The sequence below is a fragment of the Glossina fuscipes genome, unplaced genomic scaffold, assembly GCF_014805625.2.
Source record: "Glossina fuscipes isolate IAEA_lab_2018 unplaced genomic scaffold, Yale_Gfus_2 121, whole genome shotgun sequence".
Lineage (NCBI taxonomy): Eukaryota > Metazoa > Arthropoda > Insecta > Diptera > Glossinidae > Glossina > Glossina fuscipes.
This window is the reverse complement of record NW_023998464.1, coordinates 4,504,343-4,523,239: the sequence shown is the minus strand read 5'-3', so window position 1 is coordinate 4,523,239 and position 18,897 is coordinate 4,504,343. Positions and strand designations below refer to the sequence as shown.

At 33.8% G+C, this 18,897-nt stretch overlaps 1 protein-coding gene and 1 long non-coding RNA gene across 16 annotated transcripts in view; one reads left to right on the top strand and one right to left on the bottom strand.

Annotated features, from left to right (window-relative positions):
- The window catches only part of LOC119640610 (myb-like protein AA), a 49,052-nt gene that overhangs the window by 21,226 nt on the left and 8,929 nt on the right, over nucleotides 1–18,897 (bottom strand). For 5 of the 13 annotated variants that reach the window (XR_005247679.1, XM_038038768.1, XM_038038777.1 and 2 more), the window contains exon 1: nucleotides 9,660–10,011. The exons of 7 other annotated variants lie outside the window; for them this stretch is intronic. Coding sequence is in view for 5 of the 6 variants with exons in the window: in XM_038038768.1 (XP_037894696.1) it covers nucleotides 9,660–9,919 (260 nt within the window). In the remaining variant the exon portion in view is untranslated. Of the gene's footprint in view, nucleotides 1–9,659; nucleotides 10,012–13,963; nucleotides 16,496–18,897 lie in introns of those variants that run through there. One more of the 13 variants, XM_038038767.1, reaches the window with a different exon arrangement.
- Nucleotides 9,890–13,955, top strand: LOC119640612. Of its 3 annotated transcripts, none has more exons than XR_005247680.1 (4): nucleotides 9,890–9,959; nucleotides 10,031–10,265; nucleotides 10,334–10,570; nucleotides 10,632–13,955. It is a non-coding gene; the product is annotated as an uncharacterized LOC119640612 (long non-coding RNA). The 3 variants fall into 3 exon arrangements; XR_005247681.1 differs by lacking the exon at nucleotides 9,890–9,959 and having other exon boundaries at nucleotides 10,175–10,265; nucleotides 10,632–11,305; nucleotides 11,368–13,917; XR_005247682.1 differs by lacking the exon at nucleotides 9,890–9,959 and having other exon boundaries at nucleotides 10,175–10,265; nucleotides 10,632–11,305; nucleotides 11,432–13,916.

Sequence of the window (18,897 nt, the reverse complement as noted above, 5' to 3'; positions counted from 1 at the left end):
GTCGTATTTAAACTAGCTTTTATCCTTAAAAAGTCGTTACGTTTCGAAAGTGAATTATTGTCAATTTATTATCGGTTGCCAGGCTTATGCATGTTTGCGATGGCTTAGGGGTTCATTTGCAATTTGGTCCTGTACCGGTTGTAAGTGTGCTCCTATGCTGATAGTGTACATGCTTTTTTTTCTTTTTTATTTTTCTTTTTTTTTTCTTCTTATTTGTTTTATTATGCTTATACTCAATTAATATAAGTTTTGCATTAAGAACCAATTGAACTCGACTGTTATTTGTTTAGTTGAGTTTCTAGTATAAATGGAATAAATAAAATAAATTAGATTTAATTTTATAGAACTTACCGAGCACCATCTAATCAAACTAGTTAAGTTAATTTGAAGCTGATACGATTGCGAAGGAAGAGAATAACTTGACATCGTCATTGAGGTAAAGATGGATCTAATCACCGAGGGATGACCATTAATGTACAGATTAAATAAAAGGGTGCTTAAGTGTCTGCCTTGAGGGTCGCCAGACGTTACGGGAAATTCAGCCGAGGTGACGAAGTAAACAGACCCTGAATGACCTGTTATGAAGACAAGAGCTTATCCAGTTCACTAAGTGCGAAAGGAGTGGAGCTTGTAGATCAATAAGTTATGGTTAATTAAGTCAAATTCCTTACTACATTCAGAATAAACGAAATCTCTTCAAGAGCCACTAGAAAAAGCCTAAAAAACATGGCAAGTGAATTGTAAGAGATTTGTAACAGTAGATAGTCCTTTCCGAAAGCCACGCAGCAATGGAGAAATCTAAGATTTGATAGCAAAAGCTGGGTGCTAAGTAACAATTCGCTCAAATAATTTAGGTAAAAAAATCAACTTGGCAATGCCTCTATAGTTCTCAATGTGACGTCTGTTTCCACACTTGTGATTTGGAATAAGGAAATTACTCTTCTCACACAAAGAGAAACCACCTGGCTTCATGCACATCAGAGCATGATTTGAGTGTGCATGATGGAATGACATCACTACGTATTGGATTCCTCGGATCCATGTAACACGTCGTTTTCTCAAACGACCAAGTTAGGAATCGAAACCGAGTCAGTGATTAGATACGGATAGTTAACAGTTAAATCGGAATCAGCAGTTGAAAAATTTTGCCGTAAGTATCCAGCAAAGAGATTTCGGTTTTCAATATCACAGAAGGACTCGGAGCCATTGAAAGAAACCTGCGAGAGATGTATGGAGATTTTTCGTTCGGAATTGACAAACTTAAAAAAACATTAACGATTAACAAGCAGTGAGGATTTTATCCGGTGAAGATATCTGGAATTACATAGGTAGTTGAGGTAATTAAATCTATGCATTGCAACAGAGCAGGCAAAATCGTCATAAGAAGAACATTCATAAATTTTCCGAAAAGTATGTTTTTCCCATTTTTGTAATTTGGGTTATCAGCTAATATGATAGTTAGTATGATAGAGGAAACGCTAATGTTTGTCTTAGGCAAGGATGGAACATTCAAAACCTTAACCGGACTCCGCAATGGCAGATCCAAAAGTTTTATCGTAGATGATGAGGACGAAGAGGAATGGTGGCGAGCAACATGGATGAGATTAAGGCGAACCCGGCGCTGAGGTACCGCACGCTATACTAAACGTTGGTCTTTTACAGGCTGGAGGAGAAGGTGTGTGCTCTAGGTACTCATCGAACATTGTCTTAATTCTTTCAAACTTTCCGCACAATTTCACGGGATTTTTACTTGACAAAGAGAAAACATTCATTGTCTCCGTCGGGACGACAGACTTCTCGAAGGATCTATATACCTGCAAACTTCGTATGACTTTAACGCTCGCAAAGTAAGCAAGCAATGAATCGCCCAGAATCAAGGCCTGTTTTCGTTCGACGTGACGTAAATAAACACTGCATGTGAGAAAGCAGCGGACAAAATAGAGTTTGTGAAGAAAGAAAAAAACAAAAAAGTTTATTACGTAATCAAAAATGATTTCTTAAATTACCACGCGACCACACTATTAAAAACACAGTAAACAAAGAGAAAAACTGGGAGCCCCGCAAACCCAAGGCCGATATTTGGAAGCAACACCACGCAGAAAACAAGAAAGACACTTTTGAACGAGGGCATCAATTACCAAAAGCTCAATATATTTCAATAAATTCAAACACTTTTATAATCAATTAGGCCTTAAAAACGTATAAAGCAATGAAGGAACAGAATAAAAAGGAAATTACAAGAATATTACACGCGCGCGCAGAGTTGGAAAAATGAATTTAAAGTAACACTAAAAATAAAAGCATTTCATCCCCGCGATTCTCAAAATTGCCTAAGAGGCACATCGTCATATCCTTTGTTATGGAAACACATAGGATTAAAGTTAAAATTAAATTATTATTATTATTATTATAAATTTAGCCAGAGAATAAATTCCAAGACTAAACTCTCCTAAAGCACTAGCATCTAAAGCTTTCAGCTTTTATTAAAAACTCCACCGCACTTGAGATTTGAACCCACCAGGACCAATGAGTTGATATTCGAGACTCTTGCCTACTCGGCCACTCAGGCGGATTAAAATTAAATTAAATTTCTTATTTACTGCCATATAAATGTGTAAAATTCAGTTGGAACAAAACTTAACTTTACCCTTTAAGGCGTGACGCTCTTCTACGAAAATTTAAGCACGTTTATGCAATTTTCTCGTTTACATACAATCCTTAACTTCCAAAAATAGTCTTTGCTATCTTTTCCTAAATTCCTTCTCAGAAAAAAATTTATATAATAATAAAATTTTATAATTTATAAATATGGTAAATATAAGTAACTACACTCTCTAGAGGTTTGTGTGTACCGTAAAAATCTTTAAAATGTGACATTGGAGAAGATATATGACACTTTTGCCTTCTTTTGTTCTTATTGATGCCTCCGCGAACATTATCAGCACGTCAATTCAAACGTCGCCGTAGTTTGTACATAGTTCACATAGAAGATATAGGCCGCGTAGATTTTTCCTAACACAGATTTCAGCCACGAAGTCCAGCATGTCTGTTAATTAAAAGATTTGAAACGATTTAGTTCGCTTTTTTAAGTGCTTTGTGAATTCAAGCAGGCTCTACGTCATCACCGTTTGGTAACACAAGTTCTGAGTTTCTTTCTTCTGAAACCTTCTCGTTGATCCAATTGAAAGCAACATGCCCGATATAGTGTATTCAGGGGGATACTAAAGAAATGTTACATTTGAGATATGAGCAAATTCACGGTAATGTTATGTAGCCGAGGTCAACGTTAGTAGCCGAGGTCAGTAAAACCGACTATTACCGGTTAAAATCGGCGATTTCAAAGAGCTAGGAAAACACAGAATCACCGCTGTTACATGGCATGCTGATGCTATTTGCCACGTCTTGATCATGAGGATTAATTTTCTTGGAACCGGATTGAAGGATGTAGCCAAGATGATCCACAAAGCACTTTCATTGCAGTGTAATGAATTTTTATTGTTAAACTGTTCAAACGCTTCTATTGATACACATTGCATTTACATACAAACGTCGATTTATGAAAAATAAACCAGCGTGTATAATGCTCGAGCATTGCCGAAGACGTACCCTTAGCAACACAATAAACTAATTTACTTGTTGATTAAACTCAACCAATAGCCAAGCTCTGTTTGCTTAGCGCACTTCCAGTATTCAATCGCATAGTAAGCATACTTTTTTCCCCGTTCACTTCTACTATGTCCTTCCATTAACGATTTTTATTGTATAAAATTTGCCCGTCTCAGTGGCCGAGGATGCAAAAGATCTCGACTAGCAACTCAATGGTCTTGAGTTTAAAGTTTAAGCGCTATGTCTATAGCTAGTGCTTTAAGGTTTTAATCTTAGAATTTATTTGTCGAGCAAAACTAATTACAATAATAGTAATATCATATAAAATTATTTGCTCTTTTCCAATAACATGCAGCAATTGTGCATTCAGAATTGTAAATAAAATTGAAAACTCAAAGAATTGAAAATAAATAAATGGCCAAATCTCATGTTGACGAGCAATGACAAATCGAACGTGAGATGAACAGGCAAGTTCTAAGCTTCCTGACCGCACGAGGTAATGAAACAAATCGATTAATTTCTCTCTCTCATTCTTTCTCTTTCTCTCCCTCTCTCTCTCTCTCTCTCTCCCTCTCTCTCAAGATAATCTAAAATGCATCAATATAAGCTAAGAAATTTCCTTAAATCAACAAACTGCGCAATATATCTAATTTTGGAATTTATTATTAAAATATTTTCACAAGATGCCAAAGAAAATTCGGTAAAAACCATCTTAAAAATAAACTTCTTACACATGGCTATGTCTTTTAAGTTGCATTTGTGTTAAAAATAAAATTTCTTAAATTTCAATTTTTAAAAGAAAACAAATTATATGCACTACAAATATAGCGTAGATGTATATGCACAAGTATACTTTAACGCAGTGCTTATGAAGTGTGTTAGTCATTACCATTTCAATTAAATTCAAATGACGAAAGCCTTAAAAGTTTTCACTCAATCTGTGAATCGATTTCTCTTGAATCCGCATAATTTCTTGTATTCCTTTTTCTTAAGTTCGCTTTTTTTTTCTTTAGTTCCATTTGTCTATCGACCGTATTAGAACCTAGTATCTATGTGCGATTTCTTGTAAAACGATTAAAAAACAGGCGTTTGGTGAGTGTAGACTACATTCTTCTCTTTTTTTTTTTGAATAATGAATAATTTTGCATTGATCTATACGTTTCATAACATTTCCGCAATAAAAATTGCAAACATGTGGTCGATGATTATTTGAATTTATGGCAGTTTGCTCTTCCGCGACCACCTCTTAATCCGCTATTGCGCTTTTTTTTATCCACTATTTTTTCAACAAACTGCAAAAATTTATTAATTTTGACATGTGGGTTCAATAAGTTATTATCCATAGTCGAGCATAGGTTTGTCTGCATTGGCTGATCTGAAATCTTTTATATAACCTTAAGCATCGTTCAATTTCTAGTGAAACTCACGAGTTATTTTTAAAGCTTTTTCAGATTCATTTAATGTTTTGTTGTTTCCCTTTCTTGTGAAGGTAGGTCTCTCTAAGAGTTCTTCTTTTTATATTATTTGACCAATCGCTCAAGAGACGTTTCGCACGCGTGTAACACAGTGATAGACAGAAATTAGTGGCGAAAGGGAAAGATGTAAGAAGTGACCGTAGACTATTTAGCACTTGTGCGCTCAGTCAGTCAGTAGAGGCAGCATTTATATACTTTAGCTACGAGCGAGTACGGCCCACCCGCACAGAGGCTTGAACTTGCGAAAAGTGTCTTAGTAATCACACTTCCTCTTAACTACCCGGCTATCAATTGAACATCAATTCTGATTGTTGGCTTCTGTTCTTAATTACTATGGGTTTTTTTTTAATTTTCAGGGAAATGAACAGCCCACCGATTGTTCAAACAAAAATGACAGTTGAATGAAAATTGATGGTGCTTTCTTCTTCATGCTACCACGAGAAAATCAAAGCAAAACCAGTTCTCCGTTTTTTACACCATACGTGAAAAACATAGTGGATTATCTAACAAAGTGGCTATACGGTACACATGTCCATAAGATAAGATGTAACAATAGTTCATTTGGATACGAATTTTAGGCATGAGAGACACGACGTTTACTTTATCTGCTATAAGGAGATGTAATATTTTCTTTTTAGTGTAATGAAATGAGAAATAATGAGTTAAGCGTATAGTTATAATAAGCATTAAATATGATGAACATTTGCTAATTATATGCAAATTCCAGCGAAAATGTCTGTGAAATTTGAAATTCACAATACCTGTCCGCATACAAGGGATATATTTGTGTAACTTGCATAGAAGCACACATTATTGAAGTGAATATGTTTATTATTTTTACCTCCATCGTGGTAAAGCTTCAAGGTGTAACTAAGGAATTTCCAAATGGATGATTGCGAGGGAGACGTATAAAATTGCTACAATCACTTTGCGCGGTTACCTTGAAGACCTTATATAAGCAAAGAATGATAATGCTTCAGCACTAGCTATGCTTCAACAACAAGGTTCATACAATACAAAAAAAAAAAAAAAATTAATGTCTAATCAGCAGAAAAAATTCAACTGAATCCGAAAACGATTTAAAATTTTCTTTTGTGTCTTTGTTGTTGTGTCGCTCTTCGTGAGTTTATTTATTTAATAAACAAATAAACAACGTGAGAAATTTTACTTTAATCTATTTATCTATCGTTTGAGTAATGTCTGATTTCTTTTTTTCTTTTCTTTTCATAAAAGACAGAGCAAAGTTGTAATAATATTTGTAGACTCTTTAAGTTTTCGTTAAAGGTCTTTTCGTATTAATTCAAGAGGAGGAAAAAATTTTTAGAATGTTTTAGTTGCATTGATTTGCGGGTAGTAAAATTTCAATGAGTACATTTAGAAAACCGATTTAATTTAAAATTTGCAAGCCCACACCATCTCAAGCAAAAGTGTTACAAGTGGTTACAATTTTTGTTATTTTTGCATTTGTGAGAGATTTTTTTGTTTGTTTATTTTGATATGAGCAGTCATTCAGCGGATATTTTCTACTCGCGTAGTACGATGACTGTCAGGAAGAAGTGAGGAAAGGGAAAGAAGTATAGTGGTAGGGAGATGGTGGTGGCACCAGCCGATAACTGTTATAACTTTACCGACTGACTCACTATAGTTACGACCAAGGTAACTCTACCGCACTCAGATTCTTACCTACCCGGCTAGAGATAATTGCAATGATCGGGCATGAAACATTTTTGCATCATTATCACGGCCATTTTCAAGCTTGATCGGAAAAATTAAAATAAAAAGATGTTCGTCAATCTCTAGGTTTCCGAACTTAACAGTAACAGCGGAGCGATCTGACTAGTCACATGGTGAAATGGAAGAGAGCCATCACTACCAAGTCGATGTTCGCGGGTTCAAATCTCAGTGCGGGTAAGTCGTGCTTGGTTGTAGCGTTAAAGTAGATGCTCAGCCGTAAAGGCCTGCCACTCATCGATTGCGCACACATACATTAAGCTGCGGGGTCACTCTTTATCTCTTTTTGATCATAATTGCCACGTTACACATACAGGAAGTGTGCCCTGACTGATTTGTCATACTCAAAAGGAGAGAGCAAAAGAAAACGTATTTCTGAGTTGACTTCGAATACTATGTTGATTAAGAATATATACTTGGCATGATCTTTGATGCCTCAATGTTTTAGATTTCACATATCGAACGAGATAACTTATATATCTCCGCAACTTTTTATTTTATTATTTGCTATAAAATAAACGAAATATGTTGTTATTGAATTGTCTGTTGATTGTTATGCAAGTTTGTATGAAATTTCCTAAAACTGCATCCCGACATCAATATGAGCAAATACTCTCTTAAACACATTATTTCCTTTATGCGTGTAATTCATATTTATTTATACAAAAGTTGTATTTATAATTTAATATAAATTTTTGCAATATCTTACAAATATATTAACACAAATGTGTTGTGTATACAAATGTATGTGTATATACATTTTTTCAGAAATTGTCAGCATTATCAGCTTTTTATTTTTAACCCTGAAATTTGTATCGATGTAAATCTGCATATTCGTCGCGTAGTCACAGACGCTCGCAATCATCTAGATAGACTTGACAACAAAAGTTTATATACTTATGTACGTACGTAGGTATATGTATATATGTAATGCGACTTCTCCCACTTTAAATTGTTGTTGCGTTTTTCTTTTCTGGTAGCCATTGTATTACTATCGTTTGCTTTAGCATACAAATTAGAGCAAGTAACCGCAAAAATACAGGGGAATTAAGGTGACGCAATTTATTTATTTATTTTTTTCGTGTTAACAAGTAGGCACAACTACCGCAATAATAGTTTTTCATATACATAGATATGAACGCATGCATTTAAAGCAAGTTGATGCGGTTTTTCTTTTATTAACATTAAACTAGTTTACCATGCCCATATCATATTAATTACTTTTGCACTGATTACTAAAGAGTATCATTCCGTTTGTGATATGTATAAATAGGTTTTAGAAGACTTAACCCCCATATAAATATATATATATATATATATATATATATATATATTTACTTTTGATTACCGATAGATTTTGTGACGACTTAGTCATATACGTATTCTTACTTTTCATATAGCCTGTGTAGTTGTTGACAAATGTGTTAAAACCCACAAGAATTGAAATGTCTTTCTTTTTGATATGCATCGTTCGCTCGATCACACCGAATCATTCTGGGTCTTGTATACGTCCACACGAACCTAACACCAGTGGTATGGAATATGAAGATCCGAGTATATTTGCTTTGATAACAATTATGTATGCACTCGATTAAATTCTTTTATACGTCGATTAATGATACATAAAATACAAGACTGAATATATCATATATAACAGAGAAATATTTAGTTAAACTATATTCTATAATTCCGTGCTTTATGCTATTCCCGTGCGATTTTTCATTTCGTTTATTGCAATATTATTATTATAAAAAAATTAAAAATGATCTAGCATCTTTCTACATGTAGTTTACACTCAGTTTCGGTTTTCGAACTTTTTCAGCGACAAACTTTTAAAAATAAATTTTTAGCTTTATTACGAAATATGAAAACTCATTATACTCGGCAGTCATCTGAATGGAGCACGTTTGTTTTAAGTAAAACCTTTTCGATATTTCTCTTCTTCCTTTCAATTCTTGAAGGCTTTTTTCATATTTTCATACCATACATCGCTTTTGGTACAAGAGCATATTAAAATTGTGCGGATGTGTGCAATACTCGGAATGAGTTGGGATATATCTACCTTTTTTCATCAAAAATACTTACTGAACCGTGTGCATCCGTCGGTCGATCTGTCCATCTGAGCTCTTTTTTCTTGTGTTCAACCTTCAGGCCCCAGTTGTTTATATAGTCGAAGAAATTTATTATACCAACCCAGGAAGAACGCTATTAAAAATGATTCGCATCGGACAACTTTTTCGATCACTTCCCAGGTAGCACCGTATTTTAAAAGGCCCCTATGTGAATAGGCGCGCTAAGCAAGGTGGGGTAGGATATTTAATAGCTGACTTTGCCCCACTATAGATTTTCACTACTTTTTCTCTATCTTTCTTTACTTTAGATGCAATATTATTAATAATTAAAATATGTCCAAGTTTTAAAAGCAAACACCCGCTCCCACCTAAATTTCTTCAATTTATTTCATGTCAAAAGCAGTTTTTTGCAATTAAATAAAAAAGATGAATAATAATAAAGACAAAATAATAAAATAAAAACAAAAAAATTGAAAAAAGTTTAATGTCTTTAAAAAAAACCATAAAAGTCAACCTTCTCAAGCTTTTGTTATGAAAAAATAATTTTTCACCTTTCACTTTGAAAAAATTTTATCTAAAAATATTTCTGTTGGAATGCTTGCTTTGCTATTATTTATTTATATATATATATATATATATTTTAAAAACATACAAAGCGAAATAACGAATGCAATAATAAAATTCACTGTTATCTCTTCAGTTTTGTTTTTGGGCTTTTTTATAAGCTTCTCTAATGGTTTTCAGTAAAATTTTTATTATCGTTTTGCGCACTTACATATCATCACCATTGCCATTATCAGCTGTTATTGCTGGTGTTGGTTGGGTTTTCACTTCCAAATTAAAGCCATTGTCTTTATGAACCATATAAGCGGGTAGAGTCTCGATATAAGCATTTGCTTGATCATTATAGGAACCCAACAGTTCGCGATATTTAGAATAAACTATACGTTTTAATTTCGGATTTTGTTTGTTCGAATTTATATTGACATTGTTAGTTGGCGGTGTTGAGCAATGTTGTTGTAAAGTGGCAGCCATTGTTACTCAATTTATTTAATTTCTTTACCAATATTTTTAGGTTTACTTTGACAGAAGTAAATAGATGAATTATTAATAAATTTAATTCTTTTACATGCCCTTTGTAACAAGCAATGAAAGAGAGAGAGAGCCTGGTTAAAGCGAGTTCTTCATAACTTTTGTTTCGACTGAGCTTAAGTTTTCCAACTGCAAGCCAATAATTCTCAGACGACTCAGGGCCAACTACTGAACATTCGGTTTTTGATTTTCTATGAACATATATCCATAGCTAAATTTAGCAAATATCTTCTTCGAAAAGAACGCACCCGAGGAGATGTTTAAATTACGGATTGCTTAAACAAAGATCGTAAGTTATACGCTCCAATAGATATCGATTATAAAAAACCTCTAATGTAAAATTCACGCTTGTCCTAGATTTACGGTAGCCAACATATCAAATCGAGTTTTGCGGATGTCCTTAAGTAATTGAAGAAATTATTTTAAAATTTTTCATGTTTCTTCTGAAGAGTTCTGGCTTCGGTTTTTCAAGGGTTCTACAGATGCTCGTGCACCTGTATCTGCGGTTCGGATAAATTTCGAAACCAAACAGTAAGACGAACATTTGCTAATGCATAATAAATTAGAATTACAACATAATATACCTTGTTAAATGTAAGCACACGCCCTGACCCATGCTTGTTTAGCTTGTAATTTTATTTCTTGTCTATTTTAGTTAAAGATGGATCGTGTCAATTTTCAAACTTCAACTGGTTGTATATATGTAAGAAGTAGACGGACATTGCATTGACCAAAGAGATAAATAGCTTCTGGCGTATTTTTCAGTGCTTGATGTTAAAATTGTCAGAAACATCGGGAATTCTGCCTAGTCGACCAACGACCACATCACAAGTAGACAAATGCGTAGATATATAAATAAATTGAGTTCAAATTTTACGTGGTCTAAGTATATACGTAGATATTGAGACCCAGAGAGATATTGAGATATTGAGATTCAGCGGAAGGCGTGACCGGGTATAGCCTTGTTTCAAATGAGGACGAATAACAGGAAATAGGAGTTTTCGCGTCAAGCCTTTGCTTTCTATCTCAGTTATTGCAGGTAGAAATATCAGATAGCGTAGATCTGTAGCGAGAATTTCGATCGATCTAGGATGCCTTGCTAGCTCAGTATATATGTAAGGAAGTAGTACATTATTTCGCATCGCAATAAATATTCGTGAAATATTCCATAGCTTAACATAGTTTAGTAGTTAAAATGCATTCATTGGATTACAAATACACATTTATTTCAATGCTTCACTAAGTTTATGTTGAAGCTAATAGGATCGAAATAAATATTTTTATGTTAAAAATGTATGAAAATGCTTTCCTGCGTCCATAATTATCAAGGTATCGTAACGAGCATATATTTTCTATTTTATTTATATGTAAATTTCTAAATCTATATATAGATGTTGAACTTGTCTTTTTCTTTCTACTATTCCCTCAATTATTCCACATATAATATAAAAACAGCAGATTATTTACGCTTGAAGAGCAACCAATGCGGCTACAAATGCAGTTAAGAGGAAGAAAACTTAAATGAATCATTCATCAGTCATCGATTGACCGCTTACGTAGTGAAAAAAATATGGTCAAAGTCCACCCTGACGTGGTCAGCATAATTGATTCAGTAACAATGAAAACAACAACAACAAGTACACATTTTGTATATCTGAACATTCTTGAATCAATGTGCTTCATATTTCCAAGGAATTCATATCGTCTATGGTGTGCATTTTCTTCGACGTAGAAAAAGGAAACTGTATGAATCATAATTTATTTCGCTTTTTTTTTTCTTTTTTTTTTTTAAATAAGAAAGTAATTCATAAGATACTTTAAATTAAACATTCTCAGTTTGTGAATTCTTTGCCGAGTACTTAATCACTGACTGAACCCAATTAATCTGGATTTTTTTTTTTTTTTTTACTTCTCTGAAGATGTCTTACATTACACATAACTTATCATTAGCTACCTTCATATTTACGCGAATTCCCTTCGCTTCTTTATTAAGTATTTTTCTTGGTCTTTAGATGTTATTTGCAAGTATATTAAAATAAAATTGCGATTGTTACGTAATGCACTTCGGTTCTTTAATCTGTTTTTGATTATGTCAGTTCTTTAATGTGGTTAGCTCTGTTGGTTTATTTATTGAGCACACGTACGCAATTGTGGTTTGTTTGCGTAATTTAAAGCTTTATCGTGTAAGTTTTATTTAATTTCATTAAGTAAAATCATCTATAGAAGAATAAATAAATTGAGTTACGAATAAAAATTCCAACTCATTAACTTTATTCTCTTATTGATTGGTTCCTTATTGAATTCCAAATTCACAGCGAATTTCATAGTTAGTTAGTTAAATTGGTGCATCTTCCGTCGTTAGGTATGTTATTTACCTAAGAGATTTTTTCTTTCATGCCACTACAATTGTTTATACCTTACGCCGCTTGTGGTGCAAAGATGTATTCAATCTGTGCAGATATATTCAACACCCAGAAGGACTTGAGATAGAACCCTTTCCAAAGATACCGATTGATTCAGAATCACTTCTCAATCTCTACCTGGCCACCTACTCCACTTGTTTCCTTATATTCAACCCACAGGCCCCAATTGTTGATATATTTCGAGGAAATTTGGTACACCGACATCTTTCAATCCAAAGACGAACGCTATTGAAAATAATTTGGATCGCAAGACTTCTTCGAGCACTTTTCGTGTAGCGCCTTATTTTGAACAGCCGTTATATGAAAAACTGTAAGATCTGTAATGGCGGAACATGGTCTAGTTTAGTGTTCTTATTTGTTTTTATTTAAAATTCAAAAAACTTAATCTTATGTGTTTTTGCTTTTATCGATTTTGAATTATTTTCATTTTTATATAGTGGTTTTACTCGTTATATAAACTCAGTTCAAGACTTTGCTAAACCGTGGCATTATGTATGCTTATGTCATTCTTTTTTTGCTTCGATTATTTTTTGATTACTTCTGGCTTAGAATGTTTCAGAGAAAATTCAGGCAATAAAAATAACTGATCCAATCCGAATTATTTTCAAGGGCGCATATCCTTGGGCTACAACGTGTTCGTGTACCGAATTTCTGCAAAATATCTCAAAAATTGTGCCTTGAAGCGTGACGGACAACCGAACGTGCAAGGTTAAATCGACTCAGAAAGTGATTTTGAATCGAGCGGTATAACGGGAACGTGGGCCTATCTCACGTCGTTGCGTACAAATCCGCACAAATTTAATATATCCTTGGACCGCAAATGGTGTAGGGTATACGAGGCAAACAAGCAAATAGTTTAGCAACGGATTGAGCCTCTGCAACTATGCAACGTCATACATTTATTGCATGCAACTCTTTGTGAATGCAATGTTTTGAATCCTCTCACTTGCTCCCGCACAACAAAACAAATTTATATATAATTTTGCGATTACCGAGGTACTTTTGAAGCTTCGACCGAAGATCATTGGCTTCGAGAGGCAAGGACGCTTATTGCAAATCCTAAATACTATTGGTGGTGAAAAATGGTGAATTTTTTTTAAATTCTAGTCTCATTCTCCCACAATCACCGCTAAATCATTACAAGTATCCGCCATAGAAATTTAGGGATAAACGTGAACACATATTGTGCAGTTTATCAAACAAATATTCAAAGTTCTTTGTGACATTTGACATTAATGAAAATCCGGATGAATTTAAATATAATTATTCTCTCTTGTGTTATGTTATTTTATTAAACCATGTAAACTACGTCAAGTAGCATTTTTCCACTTTTTGTTAGATATTAAAGATTAATTTTTCATTAAATTTTATTCTGAGCTCGTACAACGTACAAGTAAGCGTTAAAACGGATAAAAAGCAGTTAAGAAGAAAGGAGAAAATGCGTGCATCATAATTCTTCCGATAATCCGCCTTGCACCGAAATTTTTAATCATTAATTTAAATGTAATTTCTCTCTCTCTCTCTCTCTCTCTCTCTCTCTCTGTTTTATTAAATTATTCATTACTTTTATTGCAAAAAAATGGTTTAAATAATTTTATCACTTTTCTTAAATGAAAAGAATTATCTTTTTATATTCAGTTAAACGATTTTTGATTTGTTAAGCTCCGTTTGTTCCTTTTTGACGTGTGGGACAAATAGATTTTTTCTGAACTTTTTGCTTTAATTTAATAATTTGCCCCTATTGTTTAAGGTTTTTTAATAATAATTCAATTTTGTCTTTATACAGATATTTTCCAATTATTATTTGCTTTTTATAACCTTCCGTAAGATCATACACTCAATAACTCTTTTTCGTAATTAATTGTTTTTTTTTTCTTTCTTCACAGATTTATTCGCCCTGCGATTAAACGTTGTTTACGCATTGAGTGCTTTACGCGTAATGCAACAAGCAATCAACGCATACGCTTTTGTTCGTGTTACTTACTGCAATAATTTCAAATAATACTTGAATACGTTTGCTGGGCAAGATGTACGTAACTTTTAACAGAAACTGTTTAAAGATATGTCGAATGTGTTAAGCAAAGTTTCTCTCGCGTTCTTCTAATTTCTCTCTGGAAGCTTCGAAAATAATAATAATAATAATAATGACGCAGAGACTACAGCAGCACGAGCAGCAGTGATCAAAAACTAAATAACGTATTTTGGAAACGAAGATTTATGCAAAAACATAATTTGATTTCAAATTCCGCAAGACGTCCGAAGCATCCGAAATATTTCTTCAATTGAGTGTGCACGTGTAGAGAGATAATAGACTTTAAGATAAAAAGCGATGTTTCTCTCCATTTAAATATTTATTTGCGTAACTGTCTTTATAGGCTGCAGGGCAGTAACAAATAAAAAAACTACACTCAGCTCTGACCGAATATTGTGCACCCACCATATTTATGCCAAAAAGAAAACATCGAAGCATACGTTATTTTGAATCTTTATAGTATTGGTTGGGCGCGACTGATTTTTTCACATTTTTGCAAGAGTGCGAATGAATCGCGCATAAAATATACAGATTTTTACTGTTGTACAACATCTTCTTTGCTTTTGGAAATACCGAGATGCACTCACTTTAAGTTATAATGTATGCGTCCACAGTAGTTTATGAGTACTGAGCAAAAATTCGAGAAAGCAGAGATGTAGTCAGGTAAGATTGCACTGTTAGACGTGTCCTTCGATCGATTCAGCCAATTTTCAATAGCAACGTGCGTACAAGAACTTGCCAAGTTTGACGCCGACGTGGACCAGAATGTTTATTACGGATGAACGGACGGACATGTCTAAGTATATTCGGGATTTTATCCCTGAAGTGTAATCACGTCACGGAAAGTTGGCTTTCGTTTTTGTACGTAACTGTTTAGAAAAAAAACAGCTGAGTTATGTTTTTCATAAGCGATTACCCCTTCGCCCAATTGATTTGACAAAATGAATTAACCCTCATGTCTCAGTGTCTTTCTCATGAGCAGCATCAGTAGCCGAGTAGGCAATGGATAACGACTAATAATTCAATGGACGCGGTTTCAAGTCTCAAGTGCGGTAGAATATTCAATCTAGGCGAGCGTATGGTCTAAATTATCCGGCAGACTTTAAATCCGTGCTTTGTAAGTTTATTTACAAAATACATAGATAATAAATGAATAATAACATGAATGCTTCTCGATCAACGAGGATCCATAAGATCTTTGCCTCTGTTTTTGATCATCGTACATGACGGTATTTACTTAGCCATGTTCGTTTATGTACGTGCTGTCTGTTTGCTTTGAACTGGTAGTTAAGGTTATTACTTCAAAACTCTGTCTGTTCATGTGTGTCCACACTAACGTCTGCTCTTTAACTTTGTTATCTTGGGCACGTTAGGCACGTACGTTATGCTTCGAGTGCGTTATGTTAAAGCTCATGTACATTTTACTTTTTTCCTCTTTCATGCAATACCCCTGGGAGGTAAATAATAGTGCCGTAGTTTAGTTAATATTTATTTACACAATCATTTGAACATTGGTTGATGTGAATGATTAGCTGTCACGCTGTCTAACACGATGACGATATCGAAAAATTTGTCGAATTAATCCAGTTTGCGATTTTTCTTTTCAACGTTTCTTATTTGGTTATTTTTAATTAACTATTTTAAGTATTTTTTTTATGCCTTACAAATTTCTGTGATCGAATGGAAGAAAAGCTGTTTTCGTAGAGTTTCTGTTGATGACAACCAGAAAAAAGCAATGTTCCATCCGCAATGCAATGTGTTGTGAAACATCTACACCGACTTTTATTCTCTTTGTCGGTTCTGTGCGACCAAAACATTTTTAAAATTTTCTTCAACCAAAAAACTTTTAGCTTAACAGCTTTTTTTAACTGGCTTTTATTTACATATATCTTTAATTTAATTATTCATTACCGCAAACAAAATAATTTGTTTGAAATCTCGTAAAAACAAATGTCTGAATCGGCCAATCGGTGTATGTGTGTGTACATTCAAAGCTCTAGTCCGAGTGATTTATTTTCAACAAAATAAAAAAAACAAATACATTAACGGCCGATGACCTATTATGAAAAATATTTTAATGCTTATGAAATATTTATTTATACAAAATTGATGTTCTCTCTTTAACTTTTGCATTTTGTGTACATATTAACGCCCACTTTGTATGTATTTTCATATTTATACAAATGTTTTTCTCTAAAAACATGTAGCCTTCTTCTTCATGTACACCAGAATTCAGGGCCACTTGGCAACCTAATAATCATTTAAAGAAAAATGTAAAGTTCCCATCATCTGAAAGTTTTCCATCAACAAATATTCTGTAGACGTCATCATTCCAGAGTAAACGTGCCATGTAGGGATTTACGATAACTTGGAAAGGTTGTATCAAGCCGAAATAGTTGAAGACACTATAAGTGATTTCATTGCTGTATCCATTTATTACTTTTCTAAATTCCTGTGCTTCCTATAGTCGTAGTCAGAAAATTTGCTGATTAACAACAAATTTCTCCGGCTTCTAAGTCACTTGACGTAGATGATTACTTGTTCATTTTTTTTTTCTGTTTTATTATTATTATTTTTATTTGTAATCAACGATTTCGTTTTTTACTCTGACCAATAAAAGCTTCTAATATCCCTTTTATTGTATTCAAAGTACGAATTAGCTTGGTCTGATTCGGTAAGGCAGATTGTAATTGGTACTAGTACAGTATAGAGTAAAACTGAGACTTCTTGTTAAGTTGAAAGTGCCGAACGGTAAAATTTATCGCATTAAACCGCGTACAACATAGTACCGTGGAACTTTGAATAGCTGGTCGTTTGAAATTTGGAATATTGAATTTTGCTGATTGATTCAAAGGATAGTGCGGCTAAATCCTTACAAGTGGTGAACAGCGAACGTGTTACAATATCTCAACCCTAAATAACCGTGATAGACCATAAGGCTGAATGTCGACGATAAGACTGAATGTCCTCGAAAGTCCGACCGTTTAAAACGATCACGTGGTGCATTACAATTAGTTCCAATCAGATGAAACCATGCTAATGCTAAGTCCAATGACGGATGGCTACGACAAAAAATGCGCGTAATATAGTCATGATATCGTGAGTTATCAGCATGAGGAAATCTAGGTCCATATACTAACACTCGATTAGGAAATGTTTAAAGCCCTCTCCGGTATTATCAGCAAATATTACTTCTACCGATTAACGTGGGTTCGAATATATAAGACTTATTGCTTGTTCGAACCATGCTTCGATTCTAACGAATACAGCCTTACAAGACGAGACCTTTTTCAACACGGAATTCGAAAATTGGCTGAACGATGAGGAAAACTCGTAGCTCGTAACGTCAAAATTTATTTGGAAAGAAATCATATTTGACTCAGATTAAGTGATTCCTCCTAATGCTTTTCATCAAAACCTTTTTCCTCTTTTTAACATAACGAAAGCACGTAGTGGCATATTTAAAGAAAGACGATCGAACATCAGATGGAAAAAAGTTTACGGCTTATGACGACATTTCATAGATATTATTACATAAAAATATATATCTACCAACAATTTTCGAATTATCAGAAACACATAAAGGCCGAGTTCGTATTTAGCAAATGGCAAACAGATGTCAACACTGTTCACGAATGCTTAGAATAGTAGATGCGTAATGACTGATGATGCAGTGAGGGATGAGATGGGATAGTAAAAACCTCTAGTTCGTCAATAGTCAACCTGCAACAGTATCCTTCAACCCTATTGGGTGATGTGTCATTTATCGATTGTCTTGGTTATACCATTGAATAGCTACCGTTATTCATATCTGCTTGGTTGAATAAGATCGCAATACATTTCCAATGGCTCCGTGCCCATATGTGGAAAACTAATACATGAATTTTCTCAATTTGATCCAAAATTGCGACATAAGCTTCCTAATTTATTTGCATATCCATTTTATCCCGATGCTCCGGATATTTATTTATTTATTTATTTACTTACATATGAAACTCAGCTAAAATAAATGAACAGACGAATTCAATTCACTCTTAGAAGTAAAACTGATATTAATTATTATTAAGAAACAAATACGAAGTATATAAGGAGAAGTAAAGAAAAAAAAAAATTCATGTATAAACAAATAAAAATGAACAAAAAAAAACATGTACACAACTAGCACAAAAGTACATTAACAACCGGCATAGATTCAAATTGCAAGTGAATCCCTAAGCCACTGCAAAAATGCAAAAGCTTGACAACCTATAGCGCCAAAACACACCAACTAATTTTCGAGTCATAGTGAGATGTTAGGATTGCACGTTAATTTAAACACGACATAGACAAACCGTGCGTATTAAGCATAGTTGTTTTGATGGAATTTAAAGAATCCGATATTGAGATTAAATAATAGACATCATTTAGGTGTCTGCAAATACCTTTGAACGGGTTGAACAGCTCACAATTGTATTTACATTGACTAA